The 25348-nt window shown below is 51.0% G+C and overlaps 1 protein-coding gene across 1 annotated transcript; it reads left to right on the plus strand.

The window, feature by feature from the left end:
* Positions 1-1282: 1282 nt before the first annotated feature.
* Positions 1283-24399, plus strand: GNB2 (G protein subunit beta 2). The gene is made up of 10 exons (XM_079952091.1): positions 1283-1436; positions 8329-8440; positions 8903-8941; positions 9919-10025; positions 11083-11146; positions 15025-15187; positions 19558-19624; positions 19759-19960; positions 21198-21414; positions 23334-24399. The coding sequence occupies exons 2-10, from the start codon at positions 8384-8386 to the stop codon at positions 23438-23440; spliced, it is 1023 nt and encodes a 340-aa protein (XP_079808217.1). The 5' UTR covers positions 1283-1436; positions 8329-8383; the 3' UTR covers positions 23441-24399.
* Positions 24400-25348: the final 949 nt, after the last annotated feature.

Raw genomic sequence — 25348 nt, forward strand, 5'->3', positions numbered from 1 at the left:
AAGGGGATTTCCTCTCTCTCTCTCTCTCTCCCACCCACACGAATTTCCTCTTTTTTCACCCCCTCGATGATGTTTTTCCTTCCTCAGGCAGAGGAAAAATTCAAGTTTCTGCCTCTTATCAGTTGGTCAGGATTCCTGGCTCCTCTGAGTCTAGGAGGATAATAATAATAATAATAATAATAATAATAATAATGATGATGATGATGATGTCTAGTGGCAAAAGCAGGGCTCTTGAGCCTCTCAACACCACCCTGGCAGGCAGAAATTCAACAGATGGGGCCAGAATTCAAGCTGCACCTGTTGATTGCTGCTTTTAAAGGCTCAGAGCCCGCAGATTCCCGGACTCCTGGGTTCTTTTTTGGGGAGCAAGGAGGTTAAAGGGAAAAAAATGTCTGCTTGTCTGCTTTTTTGTGCAAGGGGAAGGCGCTGGCAGTGACCAGAGTTATTTAGAGCAGGAGGAAGGAGTGGGGGGAGAGAGCTTGGGCGCTTGTGCAACACAATTGTGCAAAGGTTACTGAGTGTGTGTGGTTCTGGACTGTACCATCTCCGCCTCCCATTTTGGGTGGTGCTGCTTCCCTAAAGAAATGACTCACCCCTGCCACCAAACTCCCTCCTCCTCCCCCCCCCCTTGACCGAAGTTGATGGCTAAGACTGAAATTAGCATTTCCTCTCTGCAATTAATAATAAATTTTGTTAAAGGCATGGAGGGGGGAGCACCTTCCAAAAACTTGGTATAACCCAATCCCCACTCATCTCCCCCCCCCCCTGGGCTGGGAGGGAACATACCCTCCCCACCAGAAGAAAAAAAAATGTCCTTAAACAAGAAATCCCCCTTTGCTTAAAAAAACAAAGCAAAAAAACCAGGGTGGAGTTTTTGCCTCCCCCCCAGAAAAAGTCACTTGGTCTTTCCCGGATACCCCCCTCTCCCAACACTGGCCTCTCCCAGGCGACCCCACTTGGTACGTCCTACTCTTTTTTAAAAAAGAAACTTTCATAGAAAGGAAGGGTCCATATTCACTCCCCTTCTTATTTCGTCTCTTATTCTTCTGAACCGCACTTCGGTTGGGTCCCCCCTGCCCCCGCTCTTCATTTTCCCATCCCAGCGCCCCCCCCCCTCCGCGAGTGGGCGCCACTTGGTATCTCCCTCGCTCGCGTCCGGCTCTGGGCGCGGCGGCCGCATCACCGGGGCTGGGTGGGGCGGGATCGCTCCGCGCGCTCGGGGAACGAGTCCCGGCCGAAGCCTCCTCCGCTGAAGCTGAAGCCGCCGCTGCGCCTGCCTCGCAAGAGGCGAAAACAGGCGCCGCCACAGCGCGATCCTTCCGCCGCGGGAGGAGCAGCAGCAGCAGCAGCAGCGGAAACGAGTCCCTACCCCCACCCCTCCTCCTCCCCCCTTGCCCCCCCCCAGCAAGGCGGCGGTGGGGCTGCAGGAGCAGCAGGTATGTGGGGCCAGGGTGGAAAGGGGGGCGGGGGTGGGTGGAAAGGGGTTTTTTTTCCTTTTTCTTCCGCCCCATAGCCAGCCTCCCTCCCTCTCCCCCCCTAGCAATTCCTGCCTGATGGTTTTTTAATCTCTCCCCCCCCCCTTGAAGGCTCCTTGCCCCATAGCAACGGCCCCCCTCCATTGCACATGCAACCCCCCCTCCCCAGCTGCCCCATAGCAACGCCCACTCCTTTGCAAAGAGCAGCCCCCCCCCAAGCCCTTCACTCCCCCTCTTGGTTTATTGCAAGCTCTTTGCCCCCCCCCCATGTCTCTCCCCCCTCTCCAAGATCCTTTTTTTCTCCCCCCCCTTCCTTAGCAACCGCCCCCCCCCCAGGAATCCCATCCTGGCAACCTCCTGCCCTTTTTTCCCACGCCCCATAGCAACCTCCCCCCCCCCTCTGCAGCAGTAGCCCCCCCCCTGGTGGTTTTTTTTCCTCCCCCCCCACTTTTCTGCCCCCCCCTGCCAAAAATGTGCCCTTTAAAAGACGTCCCCATCGCCCAAGGAGCTTTCCTAGTCAAACAGCCCCCCCCCACATCGCCCCATTTTTAGGCCTCTTTCTCTGCCCCCCCCCCCCACTTTGCAACAGGGTCTTCCAAATGGAGGAAGTCTGGGATTAATGCATTTCCCCAGCAAGAGACAGGATCCACCTTGCTGTGTAGACCACACTTTTTTTGGGGGGTCTGTTCTCTCTATTCTTCTCCCCCCCAAAAAAAAATCTATAGGGTAGCCAGCAGAGATGTGTCCCCCGCCGGACTCCTGGGTTCTCCACAAAGGATGTGGGGCCTACCCAGAGTGAAAAGCGGAGGGGAAATTTTTTTGGGGGGGCGCAGGACGCCTGGGTTCCCTGGAAAGATGTGGGGCCTAGAGAGAGAGAGAGAATCCATGGGGAGATGGGGGCCAGGACACCTGGGTTCTTTGGATATAGCAGGTGTGTTTGTGTGTGTGCTCCTTAAAAGGATCTGAGCCGGATATTTGGTGGGGCCCCGGACGCCTGGGTTCTTCGGAAGAGGAACTGGGTTTCTGTTGGGTATGGGGCAGGCTTGCTGCCAGGCGGAGACAGGACTCCTGGGTCCCTCGGACTCCTGGGTCCCTCGCCTGAGAGCTCCTCTCGGTGCAGCTGGCGGCTTCCCCAAGGCCCTCTCCGCTTAATGAACTTATCTGGGGACCTTTAATTACCGCTAAATAGGCCCAGCAAGGCCCGCCCTCTTCCCTTGACAGTGGGGCTGTTTGGACGCCTGGAGTTGGCGGGCGGCCTCACCTCTTCCCCACAGAAACAGTGGGGCCTAGTGGTTAGAGTGTCGGGACTAGGAACGGAGAGACCAGAGTTCGAATCTTCCCACTCGGCTTCTGAGCTCCCTCTCTGACCTTGGAGTTACAGCCTCTCTCAGTCCAGCTTACCTTCCAGGGTTGTTGTGGGGGTTAAATGAGGAGGGGGCTACGTGCCGCCTTGAGGGAAAGGCGGGATATCAATAAATAAAAATTAAGGGTGGGGGGCCCTTTGGGTGCTGGCTGAGGTCTGATCTGGGACAGCCAACACCCATGTTATCCCCTCCATTAGTATTTATATTTTGCTGTGTTTACATTTTAATACCTCCCGCTAGCAAAACAAAAAAAACGTGTGGTTTCTCGCTGTGCCCATTTTACAGATCTGAAGAAGGGAAAGTAGAGTCTGATGTCGCACTGCTGTTTTGGTGGCGGCAGGGGATGGTGTTGCAAGAGAGAGGGGTGGGAATAAGTGTCAGGAGACGGCGGGATGCCTGGACCCCAACCCCCCCCCCTCCATAAAACCCCCACTTGAGGCTTTGTAGAAAATTAAGACACACACCCCCCTCTTAATTTCGAACTTTGCAAGGCGGTGGACTGTCCTTCATTGGAGGTTGTGAAACAGAGACCTGCCAGGGAATCCTCAGCTGTGATCACAGCAGCGGGTTGGGATGGATGACCTCTGGGGGTCCCCAACCCTACAATTCTGCACTGCTTCTCCTTCCCCCCCCCCCAGATATTATTATGCTTTGCATTTTACGTGGAACTCGGGCGTCGTGGTTCCCAGCCCCCTCACCTCTCCCAATACCCCTCGCTCTCCGAGTTGAGGGTGGAACCCAGGAGTCCTGCTGGGGACACCCAGGAAAGGTTTAGCTTGCTCAGCTGATGAGTTCGACGTGCCTTTTGGGGCGAGGAAACTGCGGGGTGCTTTTCCCAGGCGCCTTTTCCCTTGGACGCCCTTCACGTGGGTGTATCAGAGTGGGACACCCAAGGGCGTCGGGAAAAACTATATATAACCGGTATCGATATTGATGTCCCCAAGAGACGCACTTTGGGCTGGAGGGTCCATGTAAACTTGTCCTGAAAATTGCAGTTCTTGGAAGACCAAGAAGAGACCCCCTTTTATTTTCCTTTGCAAGTTCCTAGACCTCAAGACCCAGAGGAAAGCTTTTAAAGGTTGGCAGAGGGTCCTGGAGGCCAGGTTTGCAGATTTCCGCCCCTCTGCGGACTGGCAGTCCTCTGTCCTTGCTGCTTTTTCTGGCGTCTGGAATTCGTGCAAATTAAGTGCCGATCTCAAATAACAAAGGGCACTTAGTGGAGACCACTGAATTGGCCGGCTTGCCCTCTTCGCTTGTGAGCGAAGCTGAGAACCGTAGAGCTGTAAAGGGACCCGCGAGGGTCATCTAGTCCAACCCCGTATCTGTATATCCCGGATCGGCCTGATTGTGTGTGCGGAGTGAAGCAAATACCCCTTTTCGAGGTCGCTGAACGGGGATTCAATGCCCTTTGGCGATGCTCTTTTGGCTGGCCGGTGTACCGCATGCGCTGATAACTTCCAGGCTGGACTACCGCAAAGCGCTCAACATGGGGCCACCCTTGAAGACAGACTCCGAAACGTCGGCTGGTCCAAAATGCGGCAGCCGGATTCCTGGCTGGGTTTCCCTTTTAAGATCTCGTGTAACGCCCCCAGTTCTAAAACAGCTGCCAGTTTGTTTCTGGGCCTGATCCCAGGGGGTTCGAGCAAAGCCCTATCGGAGGCTGCCTCCTTCCCTACAGACCCTCTTGGGTGCTGAGATCAGCGGAGGGGGTCCTCTTGGTAGTTCCTTTTCCCCCCCTTCAGAAATTAGGGAGAGAGGACAGGGCCTTCTCAGTGGTGGCCCCTGAGCTGTGATACTCTGGCGAACTGTTTCCGATGTAGCGCTTTAACGCTGTAACCCGACCTGGGGACCTTAAGAAGGCGGGAATTAAATAAATCATAATGGGCGATAAGGAAGGGCAATGCCGCCTCACAATTGGGAATGCCTAACTCACGGATAAAGGGGATGCGGGTGGCGCTGTGGGTTAAACCACAGAGCCTAGGACTTGCTGATCAGAAGGTCGTCGGCTCGAATCCCCGCAATGGGGTGAGGTCCCGATGCTCGGTCCCTGCTCCTGCCAACCTAGCAGTTCGAAAGCACACCAGTGCAAGTAGATAAATAGGTACCGCTCCGGCGGGAAGGTGAACGGCGTTTCCGTGCGCTGCTCTGGTTCGCCAGAAGCGGCTTAGTCCTGCTGGCCACATGACCCAGAAGCTGTATGCCGGCTCCCGCGGCCAGTAAAGCGAGATGAGCGCCGCAACCCCAGAGTCGGCCACGACTGGACCTAATGGTCAGAGGTCCCTTTACCTTTAACTCATGGATAAGGCGTTGTTTTGGTTTCCAAGCCAAGAAGTTGTTGTCACCTGGCGTATCTGTGGAACTCCCTGCTGCAGGATTGGAGAAATTCACATTTGAGGAGAGGGCTGTTGACAGCTTCTAGCCAGGACAGCTGCTCTCTGCCTTTGCATTTGGAGGCAGTAAGGCTTCTGAAAACTGGTCTTGTGTTCGAGTCCTGTTTACGGGCCTCCCTTTGGGGCGTTTGCCTGGCCGCTCCGATAGCAGGATGCTGGCAGACTAGGTGGGCCTTTGGAGAGTCTGTTGCAATAAGCAGAACCTCCACGCCCTGGGGCAGTCTACCTGCAACTCCCCGGCGAAAGCTCTCGCACTCGGATCCTCCTGGGGGGTGGGATTTCCCATTGCGAGTATCTGGTCATCCGCTGTGGGCTCGAGGGGCCGTTGGCCTCATGCAGTCAGGGCTGGTGGGAGTTGTAGTCTGGAGCGGCGCCCGGTTTTTTTAATAGAAAAATCAAACAGGTTGGAAGCGATGTGTTGTTCTTGCTGAGCATCGCTCCTTACAAGGTTCTGCCGGGGAGATCAGAGCTCTGCGTATCCGCCTTCTCCTGATCCACCCTCAACAGGGGGTCCGAAAATCAGGCGTTCTCGCCGGACCCCGACCGGGCGCCTGGCTTTGTGCTGCAAAGCGCCGAGAGAGGGCTTTTGATCGCGCCCAGGAGGGCACCGTGGCTTGGCTCAGCGCCCGGGATGTTCCCAAGTCCCTTCCTCCTGATCCGAGGAACCCAGGAGTCCTGCTTCCCCTCTGCCTTTAACCCACGAAACGCCGCTGCCCAATAACGCACCACCATGTGTAGGGGGGGAAACATAGTTTTCCAGGCTGCGTCGAACTCACCCTCCCTCCGTAATCCCCTCTGTAATCTCGTTTACACTTGCCGGGAGATTTGGCTCGGCTGGGCTGTTTGTTTATTTTGCCTAATGCACTTTCTCTAACGAAGCAAATGGGATTGGAGATTAAGGCGTATAAGCCTCGGATATCTGCTCTGGTGTGGAAAAGCATCATCGCCCCACATCTCTGTGCCACACCCTGGGGGCACCTCTGAGCCAGCACACCCGTTTTCCCAGCCCCCCATTTATTTTTTTGGCTGGCGGCTCCTTCCATCTCCGCCCCACAAATCCATCACGGTCTCTGGGCTTCCCCCCCCCCTCCCGCACATCCCATCGCCACGGCAACCGCCAGCTGGAGTTTAAAGATGCTGCTCTTATGTTTTGTGCGGAAGAGGTGGCGGTGGGGGTCTGGTTGCCATGGCGACGACACGGGACCCTCTCTCTTTTATTTGGCTTTCCCTGGGGGGGGGGGTTCCCTGCGCACCATTTTTGGTTAATTTTTTTCAGGGGGCGGTCTGCTTTCCAGGAGGAGCAGAGCCACCTCTGCTTTGCCCCCCACCTTGCATTAATTTTTTGGGGGGGGCTTTCTATTCTCCAAAGCAAATATTGGGCAGAGGGCAAGAGTGGGGGGATGTTAGCAGGCCCCCTTGCAATGGGTTCTTCTTTTTAATATACATTTTTATTAATTTTTTTAAAATAATATCATTTCCAGCAGCAATTTAACATACATTTTTATCTTAGACAGTATTCAACTACCAATATTCCATTCTTTTATCATTTAATCTGCATTTCTTAATTTCTCTTATTACTTTTAGTTATCCTTAACTAATATTCTCTTCGTGATCTTCCTTTTGATGTTTCGCGTAATCCTCCTTACAGAACTCCTTGCAGCGTAATCTGTTTATTACAATTGCTTTTCAAGATAATTCAGATATTTACTCCAGACCTCTTAAGAATCTCTGGTCCTGCAGGTTTCGAATCCTTCCTGCCAGTTTGTCTAATTCTGCAATGGCTGGGGAAACCCAGCCAGATGGACGGGGTATAAATTAAAAATTATTATTATTATTATTATTATTATTAGGGCCCTCGTGGTCATCTAGCCCAACCCCAACTGGAACCCAGGAACATTTTACTGCCTCCAGCCACAGAGGCAGAGCCCCAGCCTTCTTGGCTAGTTGCCCTGCAGTGGCAGGCAGTTCCAAAGGCTCCTAAAAACTGTACAGAGCGCACCTGCTCGTGACAGGCTTACCTGCAGGGAGGCCCTCTCTCGCTAAGCGCAGGATCGTTTGGGTGCATCGCGGCGATATTTTCGAAGACCTTTGCCACCCCCATGAAGCTGTATAGGGCACAGGCAGGCAAACTAAGGCCTGGGGGCCGGATCCAGCCCAAACACCTTTGCAATCTGGTCCGGGAATCAGCGTGTTTTCACATGAGTAGAATGTGCCCTTTTACTTAAAATACATCTCTGGGTTATTTGTGGGGCATAGGAATTCGTTCATTTCCCCCCAAAATATAGTCCGGCCCCCCACAAGGTCTGAGGGACAGTGGACCGGCCCCCTGCTGAAAAAGTAAATATTACACCATGACATAAGATTTATTTCAGTCCTGCTAACGTCTTCAGATTTCTACAGTTCTCACTTAGATAAACCATAAATTTACTCTGTTCTTTTTGGTACTTCGTCTCCTCCTGACTGCGAATTCTGTGTGTCGGTTTTGCCATTTCTGCCACTCCTTTACAGTCGGCATCTCCTGTGTATTCCACTTTTGGGCTATCAAAACTCTAGCTGATGTCGTCGCATACAAATATAATCTTTGGTCTGTCTTCTTAATATCCTCTCCCATCAAACCAACAATAATTCTTCAGGCTTTTTTGGAAAAGTATATTTCAACATCTTTTTTAATTCATTATAGATCAGTTCCCAAAACTCTTTCATTTTCAAAGTGTTGACGATTTTGACTCTCTACTTTCCCTGCCTCCATCTGTAAAATGGGTACAGCTATTGCTCACGCAGGGAAGACCGTACAAAGCAGTTTTGCAAGCAGAAAGCGTTCTCCGTCGGGCTTTGGTAACCCCAACGGTCACCTGGAGGGGGGGAGTCACAGTTTCCCCCGGGGACGGGGGTGGGGGTTCTTAGTTTTGCCCCCATGAGCCGAGACGCCTGGTCTGACCCTTCGCTTCGGCCTCCTGGGAGGAGAAGGCAACCCAGGACTTAAGAAGTCAGAGCCGGGAGGGGAACCCTAGAGCTCATCCATCTCAACCCCCTGCGCTTGCATGGCAACCAACAAATTAATGCAACCACCTCTTCTTCTGCCCCCCCCCCAACAAACAGGCTTGCGGCCGGCTGAGAGGGGCTGCTGGCCAGGCCCCCTGCGCCCAACTCCACCATGAGCGAACTGGAGCAGTTGAGGCAGGAGGCGGAACAGCTGCGCAACCAGATCAGGGTGAGTAGCTGCAGTTGGCAGCGCCAGCCAAGTTTCTAGCCCTCATTGAGGTGCCGGGCTCAACATTTCTAATTTTTTCTGGGGTTGGAGACTTTGCGGGTTGAGACACTGAGGTCCAGCGCCGAGGGCCTTCTGGCGGTTCCCTCATTGCGAGAAGTGAGGTTACAGGGAACCAGACAGAGGGCCTTCTCGGTGGTGGCGCCCGCCCTGTGGAACACCCTGCCACCAGATGTGAAGAAAATAAGTAGCTATCCTATCTTTAAAAGACATCTGAAGGCAGCCCTGTTCAGGGAAGTTTTTAACATTTAACACTTTATTGTTTTTAATGATTGGGAACCGCCCAGAGAGGCTGGGGAAACTCAGCCAGATGGGCGGGGTATAAATTATTATTATTATTATTATTATTATTATTATTATTATTTGCACTCACCCCTGCTCTCTTCTCCCTTTCCCTTCCCGCAGGACGCCAGGAAAGCATGTGGGGACTCCACGCTGACCCAGGTGAGGCGAAAGTAACCCTTCGAATATATTTTGCCCCATGTGACGGGCACCTCCAGGCTTGACTACTGTAATTCGCTCTACGCGGGGCTGCCCTTGAAGCTGTCCCAGAAACTCCAGCGGGTGCAGAATGCTGCAGCGAGGCTCCTCACGGGGTCCCTGCCTTGGGAGCATATTCACCCAGTGCTTTACCCGTTCCACTGGTTCCCGGTGGAGTACAGGGTCGGGTTCAAGGTGCTGGTTTTGACCTTTAAAGCCCTTTGTGGTTTAGGGCCCTCGTATTTACGGGACCGCCTCTCCTGCTTTGCCCCGCAGAGGACCTTAAGGTCCATGAATAATCATAGTTTAGAGGGCCCTAAGGAAGTCAGACTATGCTCCACCAGGGCCAGGGCCTTCTCAGTGGTGGCTCCGACCTGGTGGAATGCTCTGTCCCAGGAGACCAGGGCCCTGCAGGATTTAACTTCCTTCCGCAGGGCCTGTAAGACAGAGTTATTCCGCCTGGCCTTCAATTTGAATTCAGCCTGATCTTTTATTCCCGTTCCTTCCCTTTTTATGAAGATTTTTATGGGATCCCACAGCTAATTCTCCCCTGGTCTCCTCGCTGGCCCAAATAGGACTCATTTAGCCAACTAGCCCTGGGGATCATCTAATGCTTATTGGATGGATTTCCTCCCGAATTCTGAATTTATTGCTATTCCCGTTTTATACTGTATTTCATGCTGTTTTTTGTTGCATCAATTAGGTGTTTTAAATTTGTTGTTAGATGCCCTGAACCGGGAAGGGTAGGGTACAAACAAATAAATAAAAATTTATTAAATAAATACATAAATAAATTATTATTATTATTATTATTATTAATTCCTCCCCCCACTTTGAGATGTGGAGGTTGTGTGCGTTGCGCAGAGGCGTTCCTCCTCTCGGGGGGGGGGCTTTCATCTTTTGACACCCCCCCACCCCTCTCTTTCTCTCCCCACCCCCAGATCACAGCTGGCCTCGATCCGGTGGGCCGGATCCAGATGCGGACGAGGCGCACATTACGGGGTCACCTGGCGAAGATCTACGCCATGCACTGGGGGACAGACTCCAGGTGAGAGCAAAGTGTGGTGGCAGCGGCTGCCCCTTGGAATTGTGGGATTGGACGGGACCCCCAAAGGCCATCTAGTCCAACCAGGGTGGATAAAAATCAATGTTTTTTTAAAATTTAAATTGGATTTTTAATATTTAAATTGGATTTTTAAAAATTAAATTGGATTTTTAAAAATTAAATCGGGTTTATTTATTTTTATTTCAATTGGATTTTTAAAATAAAATGCTTTTGGAGAGAAAAAGTCTTTCTAAATGTCGTTTTCCATTTAATTTGCATTATAGTCCAAAGGCTGTTCATCGGGAAATAAGGATTTGTTTTTCACATATGCTAAAACTCAGTCTTGTTTTGTTTTTTAATTGCTTAAACACATCAGTTAAAGAACATGGATACATATGCCATAATGTTGTTGTTTTAGTTAAACAGATCATTTAAATTGTTACTAAGAAAATGATATTTTTTTTCTCCTTACAGCAGAAAAGTTGCCCAAATATAAACAGTTAGCTTCCTATACCTCACAATCATTTCATCATTATCTGTCTGTGTATTTCTCTTGGTATAACCCAATCAGCAATTTTTGATGTAACTGTAAAAACTACTCTGTATTTTTTTATTCCAAAAATGAAACCTCCGTCTGGTTGTAAATATTAAGATTATACCAGCAGGAATGAGTCTTTCTGTAAAAAAAAAATGATTTAAATCAAGTCTTACTGACTAGCGATTTTTATCGGGATTTAAATCAATTTTATTTAAATCAAATCTGCCCTGATTCCCACCCGCTGTAATGCATAAGGAGCCAGGTTTGATCTCCTGTAGCATCTATTGGCAGGGCTGGGTGAGACCTCACTCGCCTGGGCAGCTGCAGCTGCCGGCCCGTGTGGACAACACTGAGCTCAATGGACGCCAATGGGCTTGATCCCATCTCCCTGTGTTGGGCGTGCAGAAGAGGAAAGGGCTTTGGGTCTCCTCTTGTCCCCGAGCGACTCGGAAACCCTTTATCTGGCTCTGAGTTCCACCCAGTCTCAGGCCTCCTCCATTCTTCCTCTCTCCACCTCTACAGGCTGCTGGTTAGTGCCTCCCAAGACGGCAAACTGATCATTTGGGACAGCTACACCACAAACAAGGTAAGGCCTGTGTGGCGGTCAGTGGGCCCCGTTATTTGGCCCCGGGGGACCCTTCGAGCGTCACCCGGGGCCCTTATCAGTGCCTGGAGGGTGGCTGTATGAGAGCAGGGCCTTTTTGGTGGTGGCTTGCAGCAAGCACCTTCGTTTTGCATATCTCTAGGTGCTTTTTTTTCCACCAGGACTCTACTTATCCGGAGCCCCTTTTTGTGTGTGAGCACGATGTTTGCGTGCAAATCCTGCCTTTTTGGAACATAAATTTCTCTTTCTCTTCCGACGGTTTTAAAACGCATTGGTGTATTTGTTAATACAGTCATAACTCTTCTTGCGAACGCTTCATGTTGCGTTTGTGCAGGTTAGGAACGCGGCAAACCCAGAAGTGTTTACTTCCGGGTTTTGTCGCACGCACAGGAGTGTTCTGCACAGTTCGCGCATGCGCAGAAGTGCTCTGTCGCGCTTTGCAAGTGCGCAGAAGTGCCGCTCTGGCTAGGGACTTTTCGGGGTGCAAATGGCACCCTGGAACGGATCGCATCCGCAACCAGAGGTACCACCGTATAGCGTAAGTCGTTCGAGTTGCCTTTGTAAAATTTTAAAAAAGCAACCAAAACGTTTCGTAAATAAGACCATGAGAAGAGTCTGCCGGATCAAGCCAAAGCGGGGTGGAGGGTGGGTCCAATCCAGCCCAGCATCCTGTTCTCCCAATGGCCAACCATTATGGGAAACTGTCAAGCAAGATCGTGTGGCACCCAGAAACTGGTTATCATGGCTGCAGCCCTCTTTGAATTGGTCCAGTCCAGGTTAGTGGCCCCTCCTGTGGCAGGGAGTTCCACAGTTTAACAGTCTTAAGGCGGACGTCCTTTTATCTGCCCCGAATCTTCCAACAGTTGACTTCCTTGGATGCCCACAAATTCCAGTGTCGCGAAAAAGCATTTCGAGTTTAGGCAAGCCTGTCCCCAGACATTTAGAAAAACCGACACGACTTTTAGCCGCTATGTGGCTGGTTTAATTTTTTGCAGACTTTTAAAGTTGCCGCTGCTGTTTTTCCTTAGCGATCCCTTTATTTGCTATATCCTTTTTTGTACTGCTTTGAAGCGCGGTGTTTTAAAAAAAGCGTCATAAATGCTGATAATTGCTGATAATAATGATCACTGTCCTTTCCCGTGTATAAGACTATGGTTTCTTTCACTGTAGAATAATGTTCATAATCTGGGCTCGTCTTATATACGGATAGTGCAGCTGGGGGCGTTTCTTTATAATAATAATAATTTATTATTTACACCCCACCCATCTGGCTGGGTTTTCCCAGCCACTCTGGATGGTTTTCAACAGAATATAAAAATACATTAAACTATTAAACATTAAAAGCTTCCCTGAACAGGGCTGCCTTCAGATGTCTTCTAAAAGTCTGGTAGTTGTTCTTCTCTTTGACATCTGGTGGGAGGGCGTTCCACAGGGCAGGCGCCACCACCGAGAAGGCCCTCTGCCTGGTTCCCTGTAACTTGGCTTCTCGCAGGGAGGGAACCGCCAGAAGGCCCTCGGCGCTGGACCTCAGTGTCCGGGCAGAAGGATGGGGGTGGAGACGCTCCTTCAGGTATACTGGACCGAGGCAGTTTAGGGCTTTAAAAGTCAGCACCAACACTTTACGCTACAATATCTTTATTGTCATTGTCCCATACAGAACAATGAAATTGAAAAATCTACATCAGACATTCAAAAACCCCTAAAAACTCTGAAACCCCATTTTAAAATACAATATACCCCCGTAGAGACTACCTTACACTGCGTTTAAAACCAGAATCGCATTTGGGTAGAAACTGTTTCTCAGACGGCTAGTCCTGGTCTTTATATTATTATTATTTTTTTTAATATAATATTTATTAATAGGTTTTTTTTTAAATTATAACATAATAAACGAAACATACAAAAAACATCACATTTCATAACATATTTTCTTATCCTTTTTGGACTTCCTCACATCTCCCTCTCCTACGTCTCCAAAATATAAAAATTAATTCAGCAATTTATCACCTTGTCCCCACCTTATCTAATTTTCTAATGTTATATCTTAAATTTTAGATATATTCATTTGACTTTTTAAAACTTTTTAGTTTAGCCTAATCATTATCTAAAAATTGATTTTTTCCTAAATTTAGCTTATCTTCATAGTTCAGTTTATCTAATTCAATGGTGCCAAGTTGCTTGTGATCAAGTATCCTCCTTAACATTCATACAGCTTACAAAATTTTTGCAAATAGTCCTTAAATTTCTTCCAATCTTCTTCCACCGTCTCCTCTCCCAGGTCTCGATAGTCCTGGTCTTTATAACCCTGGACCTTCTTCCAGAAGGCAGAACCTGAAAGAGATCATTTCTGGGGTGCGCACTGTCCTGCGCTATCTCTGCCGCTTTCTTATGGCACCTGGAAGCATAGATTTGATCCAAGGTGGAAAGAGGGCACCCAATTATTCTCTGAATTGTGATCGGAAGTGTCCTGGGAGCCAGTGTAGGTCTTTAATTTGAGTCCCCCAAAATAGGGGGCGTCTTATACATGGGGGCGTCTTATACATGGAAAAATACTGTACAGTGGTACCTCGGGTTACAGATGCTTCAGGTTACAGACGCTTCAGGTTACAGACTGCTAACCCAGAAATAGTACCTCGGGTTAAGAACTTTGCTTCAGGATGAGAACAGAAATCGTGCTCCAGCAGCGTGGCAGCAGCAGGAGGCCCCATTAGCTAAAGTGTTGCGTCAGCTTAAGAACAGTTTCAGGTTAAGAACGGACCTCTGGAACGTATTAAGTTCTTAACCCGAGGTAAAGGTAAAGGGACCCCTGACCATTAGGTCCAGTCGTGGCTGACTCTGGGGTTGCGGCGCTCATCTCGCTTTATTGGCCGAGGGAGCCGGCGTACAGCTTCTGGGTCATGTGGCCAGCAGGACTAAGCCGCTTCTGGCAAACCAGAGCAGCGCACGGAAACGCCGTTTACCTTCCCGCCGGAGCGGTACCTACAGTGGTGGCCCGCAAGACGAACGCCTTGGAAGATGAAAAACTCACTAGACGAAGGAGTTTTTCGTTTTCTTAGCCGCTTCGCAAGACGCATCTCCCTATGGGCTTGCTTCGCAAAACGAAGCTTGCCCCGCAAGCTCCGGGGATAGCTGTCCCCAACCTCTTTTGAAGCAAGGGGCGGCAACGGGGAGAAGATCGCTTCTCCCCGTTGCCAGCCCCGAAATCTCCGGGGACAGAGGGGAAGGTGCTCCGCGGACCCCTTTTGAACCAAGGGGCGGCAACGGGGAGAAGCGATTCTCCCCGCTGCCCCTTCCCTTGCTTTAAAACAGGTCCGGGGACAGAGGGGAAGGCGCGTGGCGCTTCCCCTCTGTCCCCGGAGATTGCGGGGCAGGCAACGGGGAGAAGCAATCTTCTCCCCGCTGCCCCTTGCTTTAAACAGGTCCGGGGACAGAGGGGAAGGCGCGCGGCGCTTCCCCTCTGTCCCCGGACGGTCTCCATAGGAACGCATTGATTGATTTTCAATGCATTCCTATGGGAAACCGTGCTTCGCAAGACGAAAAACTTGCAAGAAGAAAAAACTTGCGGAACGAATTAATTTCGTCTTGCGAGGCACCGCTGTATTTATCTACTTGCACTGGTGTGCTTTCGAACTGCTAGGTTGGCAGGAGCAGGGACCGAAGAACGGGAGCTCACCCCGTCATTGCGGGGATTCGAACCGCCGACCTTCTGATCGGCAAGCCCTAGGCTCTGTGGTTTAACCCACAGCGCCACCCGCGTCCCTTAACCCGAGGTATCACTGTAGGGAGGAAGAGGTGCTGCTGATCTGTTGGGGTCCCTGTTTTTTTGTATCTCACGCACCCCCTTTTCCTCCTTCCTGCAGGTCCACGCTATCCCTCTGAGGTCGTCGTGGGTGATGACGTGTGCCTACGCCCCATCCGGGAACTACGTGGCCTGTGGTGGCCTGGACAACATCTGCTCCATCTACAGCCTCAAGACCCGGGAAGGGAACGTTCGGGTCAGCCGGGAACTCCCTGGGCACACAGGTGAGGGGCTCCCCCAAACCCCGCCCTCTTGCCCCCCCTCGCTTTCTTCGCAAAACCAAACTGGTTACACTGGAACCTTGCCTCTGAAACTTGATCCGTTCCGGAAGTCGTTCCAAAACCAAAGCGTTCCAAAACCGAGGCGTGCTTTCCCATAGAAAGCAATGCAAAATGGATTAATCCGTTCCAGACTTTTAAAAACAACCCCCTAAAGTAATAATAATAATAATAATAATAATGATTATTTATTATTTATACCCCGCCCATCTGGCTGGGTTTCCCCAGCAACTCTGGGCAGCTTCCAACCGAATATTAAAATACAATAATCTATTAAGCATTAAAAGCTTCCCTGAACAGGGCTGCCTTCAGATGACTTCTAAAAGTCTGGTAGTTGTTTTTCCTCTTTTGACATCTGGTGGGAGGGCGTTCCGCAGGGCGGGGGCCACTACCGCAGCAATTTACCATGAATTTTGCCATCTAACGAGACCGTTGAGCCATAAAATGAAAGCGATAATCAAGGTACTGTATTATAAAATAAATAAGTCAGTGTTGTAGATGCTAAAAATTAAAATTGTTATTTTTCTTACCTGCACTGATGATAGCCATTGTTTGGGTGGGGGGCTTTTATCCATTTCCGCAGTCACACAATCAATCAGTAGCTGAACTAGGTTCCACGCAGTCACAAAAAACAAATTAACCGGAAAAGCCTCAAAAACACATAATAAATAGCAAAAAGAAAAGAGCCAAACTCAACCCATTCCAGAAGTCCGTTTGACTTCTGAAACGTTCGAAAACCAAAGCGCAGTTTCTGATTGGTGCAGGCGTTCCGGAAACAATAGCCAACAGCCACATCGGATGTTCGGCTTCCGAAAAACGTTTGAAAACCGGAACACTTATTTCTGGGTTTTCAGCGTTTGAGAACCAAGGTACCACTGTACTTAATTTTGCTTTCCCTGTACCCCCTCCCCACCTTTCAACCCCAATTTTGGAGGGGTAGCTAGCACTGCAGAAGGCAGGATCGGGATTGAAAATGACCTTAACGCAAAGGTTTTCAGATAGGACTAATTTAGCCGGCTAGCCCTGGTGATCATCTAATCTTTATTGGATGGATTTCCCCCCTAAATTCTGAATTTATTGTTATTCACATTTTTATACTGTATTTTATGCTGGTTTTTTTGTTGCATCTATTGTTTTAAATTTGTCGTTAGCCGCCCTGAGCCCGGTTTACTGAACCGGGAAGGGCGGTTTATAAATGAAAATTTATTATTATTTTGAGTCCGTGGCTCCTTTGACCAGCTCCATTCTTTCCCTGTGGGGCTCAGGAGCCCAGCTAAGTCACCCCTCGCCACGTTTCAAACTCGCTTCCTTGTTGCGGAGGGTTCCCTTGGCCTCTGGTCTCCGAGGGTTCAAATGCCCCAACACTAGGCTATGAGCGAAGCTCACTGGTGTGTGCGACCTTGAGGGGCCCAGTCGCTGCCCCAGCCTAGCCTATCTCGCAGGGATGTTATTTGGATTAATTATTATTATTATTATTATTATTATTTATTATTATTATTACGGACTACTGGTCTGAGTCGGTATAAGGCACCTTCCTACGCTCCAAGTGAAAAGGATCTAGAAGTCTTAGTAGAGCAGAAGCTTAACGTGAGTCCACAGTGTGATGTAGCAGCAAAAAAGGCAAATAATAATAATAATAATCATAGAATCATAGAAGAGTTGGAAGAGACCACAAGGGCCATCGGGTCCAACCCCCTGCCAAGCAGGAAACACCATCAGAGCACTCCTGACATATGGTTGTCAAGCCTCTGCTTAAAGACCTCCAAAGAAGGAGACTCCACCACACTCCTTGGCAGCAAATTCCACTGTCAAACAGCTCTTACTGTCAGGAAGTTCTTCCTAATGTTTAGGTGGAATCTTCTTTCTTGTAGTTTGGAACCATTGCTCCGTGTCCGCTTCTCTGGAGCAGCAGAAAACAACCTTTCTCCCTCCTCTATGTGACATCCTTTTATATATTTGAACATGGCTATCATATCACCCCTTAACCTCCTCTTCTCCAGGCTAAACATGCCCAGCTCCCTTAGCCGTTCCTCATAAGGCATCGTTTCCAGGCCTTGGACCATTTTGGTTGCCCTCCTCTGGACACGTTCCAGTTTGTCCGTGTCCTTCTTGAACTGTGGTGCCCAGAACTGGACACAGTACTCCAGGTGAGGTCTGACCAGAGCAGAATACAGTGGCACGATTACTTCCCTTGATCTAGATGCTATACTCCTATTGTTGCAGCCCAGATAATAATTATAATAATAGTACCTTTATTGCCAATCAATCAATCCTTTATTAGGCATAGCAAACCACACATTATCAAACAGACACCGCATACAAATTGTGCAAAATATGAGATCGGCATAACAAGGTTTGTCCCAGTCCAATCTTTCACTCTAGAGGAAATAAATTTGCATAAATAATACAATACAACGCTACCGCATCGCTGGTCAATTAAGAACCACTAAATCTCTTTATAATGGCCCTGTCTTTCTACATGGACAACCTTGTACAGTGAAATTAACCGGGCCTCTCCGCCCTGCCACACAAACACTCAGTCTCATCACACTCTTGTGTGCTTGTCGCACAACCACACCATCCCCAATATGGTCAGTCGCACTATATTATTTTCCGTTCAGCAGCCTAACAGCCCATGGATAAAAGCTGTTTTTTAGACTGATTAGACGTCTGTATCTCCTGCCCAAAACTAGCAAGTGGGAGAGAACCGTCTCTGCGTTGGGAGAGAAAAAAACTGCAGGATATATAAAGATGCAACAAGTAAATCAATAATAATAATAATAGCTAAGTAGATAAATACTGTATTTTCTGGCGTATAAGACTGCTATTTAAGCCAGGAAAATCTTCTCAAAAGTTGGGGGTCGTCTTATACGCCGGCTAGAGCAGCAGCTCCTGCGGCAACTCCCCGTCAAAGGATAAAACAACAGCAAATTAAATCAGAGGACACCAAGCTCTCTAAATGAAGCAGAAATACGCTTGAAAATGGGCCCCAGAAGCCCCCCAGCCACTGGGAAGTGGGGCGGATTTCTGAGCCGGACTGGAGACTTTTTTTAAAAAAATTTTATTTGGTTTTGTGTTGGAAGAGGGGTAGTCTTATACGGCGAGCATATCCCAAACTCTCTATTTTAACTGGAAAAGTTGGGGGTGTCGTCTATCTCTCTTTCAAATCGGAACCAGTGAAGGCGGTGAAGGTCCTGTGTGAGTGTCTGGAGGCAGTTGGAGGATGGATGGCGGCTAACAGATTGAGGTTGAATCCTGACAAGACTGAAGTACTGTTTTGGGGGGACAGGAGGCGGGCAGGTGTGGAGGATTCCCTGGTCCTGAATGGGGCAACTGTGCCCCCGAAGGACCAGGTGCGCAGCCTGGGAGTCATTCTGGACTCACAGCTGTCCATGGAGGTGCAGGTTAATTCTGTGTCCAGGGCAGCTGTCTGCCAGCTCCATCTGGTACGCAGGATGAGACCCTCCCTGCCCGCAGACTGTCTCGCCAGAGTGGTGCATGCTCTGGTTATCTCCCGCTTGGACTACTGCAATGCGCTCTATGTGGGGCTATCTTTGAAGGTGACCCAGAAACTACAATTAATCCAGAATGCAGCCGCTAGACTGGTGACTGGGAGACCACATACCACTGGTCCAGAAAGACCTACATTGGCTCCCAGTACGTTTCCGAGCACAATTCAAAGTGTCGGTGCTGACCTTGAAAGCCCTGAACGGCCTCAAAGGCCCAGTAGACCTGAAGGAGCGTCTCCACCCCCATTGTTCTGCCCGGACACTGAGGTCCAGCTCCGAGGGCCTTCTGGCGGTTCCCTCCCTGCGAGAAGTGAGGTTACAGAGGGCCTTCTTGGTGGTGGCGCCCTCCCTGTGGAACGCCCTCCCGTCAGATGTCAAGGAAATAAACAACTATCCGACTTTTAGAAGACATCTGGAGGCAGCCCTGTTTAGGGAAGCTTTTAATGTTTAATGCTGTATTGTTTTTAACACTTGATTGGAAGCCGCCCAGAGTGGCTCGGCCAGATGGGCGGGGTATAAATAAATTATTATTATTATTATTATTATTATTATTTGCTCAGTCGTCTTATGCTCTGGAAAATACGGTAATAATAATAATAATAATAATAATAATAATAATAATAATAATAATAATAATATTGCGTTGGGCAGAGGGGGTTAGAGAAGGAAAACAACAGGTGTTGCTCGGCCCGTATTCGCCTCTGGCTCTGCCCAGCCCTGGGGTGCGGCCCTCCAAATGTTGCCCAGAGAGGGGTGCGGCCCTCGAGGCTTCCCTCTCCGCAACTGCTGCGTTTTTTCCTTCCCAAGGCTACCTCTCCTGCTGCCGGTTTCTCAACGACAACCAGATCATCACCAGCTCCGGAGACACAACGTGGTGAGTAGAGTGCCAGGGCAGCCACCTGACTGGCGCTGCAGGGGGGTTGGGATGGATGACCTTTGGGGGGCCCTTGCGAATCCCCACAGCGCTCTGATTTCTGTGTTTTCTCCTCCTCTTCCCCCCCAAAAAAGTGCCCTGTGGGACATTGAGACGGGCCAGCAGACCACCGCCTTCACTGGCCACAGCGGGGACGTCATGTCGCTGTCTCTGGCCCCCGACATGCGGACCTTCGTCTCGGGCGCCTGCGATGCCTCCATCAAGCTGTGGGACATTCGGGACAGCATGTGCCGGCAGACCTTCACGGGCCACGAGTCCGACATCAACGCCGTCTGCGTGAGTGCCGGGGCGGCCGCGGAGGGTGGCAGAATGAGAACGGGGCCTTTCCGGTGGTGGCTCCCCATTCATGTGCTGCTCTGGCAACTTCCTTACATATCTATAGTTGCCAGGCGAAAACATTCCCCTTAAACCAGCCTGTTTAAAAAACCTGTGGCCTTTTAAATGAGTGTCTGTGGACAAGGGGGCATTTAATTTTATTTTTAATTATTATGTTACGCACGCATAATGAAGGCACCTGCCTGATCTCAATAGGCAGGGAGTTCCACAGGTGTAGGTGCCACTATGCTACACAGTCAGGTTCTTTAGAAACGTGGGGAAAGGCTGTTAATGTGGTTGTTTGTGCCCCACCCTCCAGCCAAAAAGGCTCCCAGAAAAGAAGGCGGTTCCTGCCCCCTGCAGGCTAGAAAATAATAATAGTATCATGACAGGACACACAAGGAAAAGGGAACAGGGAGGGATGAGGAAATAAATATGGGGCATTAGTTTCTAAAAATGTTCCTCTAATCACCAAATGTTGGTGCAGTCCATGGCAGGAGGTGCCCAAGGGACCTGGGGCCATGGGAAGGGGGGCTCCGGGGGCCATGGGAAGCGAGGCTCCGGGGGCCACGGGAAGCGAGGTTATGGGGGCCACGGGAAGCGAGGCTCCGAGGGCCACGGGAAGCGAGGTTATGGGGGCCATGGGGAGCGAGGCTCCAGGGGCCGTGGGGAGCGAGGTTCGGGAGCCACGGAAGCGGGCTCTGGGGGCCACAGGAAGTGAGGTTCCGAGGGCCATGGGAAGGGGGGCTCCGAGGGCCATGGGAAGCGAGGTTATGGGGGCCATGGGAAGCAGGCTCCGGGGGCCGTGGGGAGCGAGGTTATGGGGGCCGTGGGAAGCAGGCTCCGGGGGCCGTGGGGAGCGAGGTTCGGGAGCCATGGGAAGCGAGGTTATGGGGGCCACAGGAAGCGAGGCTCCGAGGGCCACGGGAAGCGAGCTATGGGGGCCGTGGGAATCAGGCTCTGGGGGCCGTGGGAATCAGGCTCTGGGGGCCGTGGGAAACAAGGTTCGGGAGCCACGGGAAGCGGGCTCTGGGGGCCACAGGAAGCGAGGCTCCGAGGGCCATGGGAAGCGAGGCTCTGGGGGCCGTGAGAAGTGAGGTTATGGGGGCTGTGGGAAGCGAGGCTCCGGGGGCCTCTCCCATCCCTGCCCCCTTCCTGATGCCCCCTTCCTCTCTCTCTCTCCTCCCCCCCCTTGCAGTTCTTCCCCAACGGGAACGCCTTCACCACCGGCTCGGACGACGCCACCTGCCGCCTCTTTGACCTGCGGGCCGACCAGGAGCTCATGATGTACTCTCACGACAACATCATCTGCGGCATCACCTCCGTGGCCTTTTCCCGGAGCGGGCGCCTCCTCCTGGCCGGCTACGACGACTTCAACTGCAACATCTGGGACTCCATGAAGGGCGACCGGGCGGGTGAGTAGCGCCGCAAAGTCCCTTTCCGGAAGAAGCTGGTTGCCATCCCGGGTGGGAAAAACTCCTTTCCCTCCCCAAAAAAATCACAAGTGTGATGCAGCAGCAAAAAAGGCTAATGGTATTCAAAGGCTGCATCAACAGAAGTCTAGTGTCCATACTTGGAATACTGCATCCGGTTCTGGGCGCCCCAATTTAAAATGGATATCGACAAACTGGAACGTTCAGAGCTGGTAAACGCTCCCGAATCTGCGTTTCTCGAAACCACAGGAGAGCTGATGTTGCACTCGGATCCTGCCCACGGATTTCCCGTAACGGGCATCTGAGAACAGGATGCTGGACCAGGCGGGCCGCTGGCCTGATCCTGGCAGTTTTTTAAAGAGACTCTCTTTCCAGCTTTACCCAGAATGGCTGGGGCAACCTAGGGTATAAATAATAAAATCATTCTAATTATTATTACTACCGCCCCCTACTGGCTGCTTTGAAGTACCTGCGTTGTAAAAATTCGGGACATGCAACGGAAGGGACTTCTTTATGCGTTGCGCAGTTGAGCTGTGGAACTCCCTGCCACAGCAATGGCCACCAACTCGGATGGCTTTGAAAGAGGATTGGGCAAATTTATGGAGGAGGCGAGAGCGATCAATGGGTAACTGGCCAGAGGCTGCTGTACCCCCACTCTTTATCCCTGGAAAGCAAGGGAAGCGATTGAGGTTGAATCCTGACAAGACAGAAGTATGGGAGGCGGGCAGGTGTGGGGGAGTCCCTGCTCCTGAATGGGGTCACTGTGCCCCCGAAGGACCAGGTGCGCAACCTGGGAGTCATTTTGGACTCACCGCTGTCCATGGAGGCGCAGGTCAGTTCTGTGTCCAGGGCAGCTGTCTACCAGCTCCATCTGGTACGCAGGATGAGACCCTCCCTGTCTGCAGACTGTCTGGCCAGAGTGGTGCATGCTCTGGTTATCTCCTGCTTGGACTACTGCCATGCGCTCTATGTGGGGCTACCTTTGAAGGTGACTCAAAAACTGCAATTAATCCAGAATGCGGCAGCCAGATTGGGACTGGGAGCGGTCGCCGAGACCACATAACACCAGTCCTGAGAGATCTACATTGGCTCCCAGTATGTTTCCGAGCACAATTCAAAGTGTTGGTGCTGACCCTGAAAGCCCTAAACGGCCTCAAAGGCCCAGTAGACCTGAAGGAGCGTCTCCACCACCATCGTCCAGCCCAGACACTGAGGTCCAGCTCCGAGGGCCTTCTGGCAGTTCCCTCCCTGCGAGAAGCCAGGTTACAGGGAACCAGGCAGAGGGCCTTCTCGGTAGTGGCGCCCGTCCTGTGGAACTCCCTCCCACCAGATGTCAAAGAGAACAACTACCAAACTTTTAGAAGACATCTGAAGGCAGCCCTCTTTAGGGAAGCTTTTAATGTTTGATGTATTACTGTATTTTAATATTTTGTTGGAAGCCGCCCAGAGTGGCTGGGGAGACCCAGCCAGATGGGCGGGGAATAAATAATAAATTACTATTATTATTCTGCCAAGCAACCTTCCACTACAGCACCAACGAAAAACGTTTTCAGAGTTTTCCTGCGTGCGGAATTTGAGCCGTAATGGCTGTTCCCACAAGCTTTTTACCCCAAGGCGCATGTGCTAGGGGGCATGTGTGTGCACCTCCCTCTTCTCTTGAGGCTTCAGTCACGACCCCTGCATTGGGCCAGGGGTTGGGATAGATGACCCTCAGAGGTCCCTTCCAACATTGCGATTCCGCCCCCTTGCACGGAGCAGACACTCTCCTCCATTGGAGCGTTTTTAAACATAGGTGGCCCCCCGCCATGGGTTCTTCAGCTGCCGGTTCCTGCAGGGGGGCTGGGCTGGATGACCTTTGGGAGCCCCCGACCAATTCCTCCTTCCTCCCTTTTCTTCCTCAGGGGTCCTCGCCGGCCACGACAACCGCGTCAGCTGCCTGGGCGTGACGGACGACGGGATGGCCATCGCCACCGGCTCCTGGGACAGCTTTTTAAAAGTGTGGAACTGATCCCCCTTGCTCTGGCTTGGGGGGGGGGAGTACGGTGTGGGGAGGGAGAAAAGCAGGAGGGAAAGCCCTTGACGTCCCCTTCCCCCCCCCAATAATCCAGCCTCTTCCCCCTCCTCTCCTGCCGCCTTGAAGGGGGCCCTGTGGCCTTGAACCCCACAAACACTCCCCCCCAACTTTTTGTCGTCCTTTTTATTTTCCCCTGCTCTCGTTTTAAAATGATGTCCCGACCGAGCCAGATTTCCGGCATGGAGGAGGAGGAAGAGGCTGATTTCTCTAGCGCTAACACACTTCTTTTTTGGAGGGGGGGGCCCTGTCTTGGCCGCGTTTGTCTCTCCTACAGAGTATAGGGAACTTGGGTTCGGTTTAAAGAAAGGGTTGGGGGCTTATCCTTAGGGTTGAAGGGGTCCAAGCTTTTCCTCCTCCTCTCAAGAAGCAAAATTAGGGGGGGGGGGGAGGAAGAGAGCCAAGGCCATCCCATAACGGTTTCCAGACATGGCAGCAGCATCCTTCATCCGGGGACCAACTTGCCTTTTTGCAGCGGAAGGAAATTTGCAGGGGGAGAGGCAGAGAGACTCCTAATTCTTCCTCTCTCTCTCTCTCTCTCTCTCTCTCTCATGCCCAAGAGATGCTTAATCCCCTTTACTCGCAAGCAGGGGAGGCCCCGATCCTAGGCAGGCCCAAATCTGCAGTGTGGCAACCTTTCGTGTCCTCTTATTTCCCTCACTTCCAAACCCCCCCCCCACCTCTTTCAACCTCCTCCTTTCCGGTGGTGCTTTCGAGGAATTCGTGGCAGCCGCAGCCGTAGCCGTGGCCTTGTTTCCTCCTAATCTGTGGCTGGTTTTTGTAAAAAAATTAAAAAGAGGAGGAGTGTGGCGGCGCCGGAAGACCCCCCCCCCTGCACCGCCCCGGCCGTGGTGGTGGGGGGTCCGTGTGTAAACCTGTAAACAACAGAAAACCAACCACGACGTGTCTGGCGTTTTGTCATTTGTCATTGTTTATTACTTTTTTTGGGGGGTGGTATTTGGGGTCGGGGGGAAGTAGAGCAGGTTGGCCAGCTTGGAAGCTTTTTTGGGGAGGGTGGAGGGGAGGTGCGTTGATTTCACGCTTGCCCTTTCTTCCAAAATGGGCCGTGCGGGCATGCCACAGAAAAGACTTGTGTGGAATTTTAGCAAGGGCGAAACCCACATCTATAGGGTAACTGTGCACAGTGCGCTGGTTAGCTGGCCGTAAAAAGTATATTGGAGATTTTGGGGACAGTAAACTGGAATGGTCAATGTATGGAACGACCTGATAAGACGCAGAATTCTGCATGGCAAGGAGAAAAAAATTGATGGAATTACAAGCTTGGTGGATCAGGGGGATGCTGTAGACGTACCGTATTTTTCGCTCCATAAGATGCACTTTTTTCTTCCTAAAAAGTAAGGGGAAATGTCTGTGCGTCTAATGGAGCGAATGTGTGGTCCCTGGAGCCGAATTGCCCAGGGGCAAAAAGCAGATCATGCTTCTTTTTTTGAAAGAGGGAAGTGGGTGTTTAAACAAAGCCGCTGATCGTTTGCCAATCGGGGAGAGAGATAAGGGAGGCTAGAGATAAAGGAGGCTGCCTGGGAGGGGGGAGGTAAAGACAGCAAACTTGCAAAGGGGGGAAACAGGAAGACCAAAGCAATAAGGAGAGAAATTAGAAGAAAAGGAAGAGCAAAAAAACTGCTCCAGCTAAGGAAAAGACACAAAGGCAAACGAGGGAAGGGAGTGTTGAAAGGAAGCAGCTGATCGGTGAGATCCGGAGAGAGATAAGGAACGCTAGTGGAGGCTGCCTGGGAGGGGGAGAAGTAAAAGCCCATGGATCCTCAGGATTTTTACATTGGGTCACCCCAAATTCACCATCAGATCACATGTCCGTGGCCACAAAAA

This window comes from Podarcis cretensis (genome assembly GCF_951804945.1).
Source record: "Podarcis cretensis genome assembly, chromosome: 13".
NCBI classification, from domain to species: domain Eukaryota; kingdom Metazoa; phylum Chordata; class Lepidosauria; order Squamata; family Lacertidae; genus Podarcis; species Podarcis cretensis.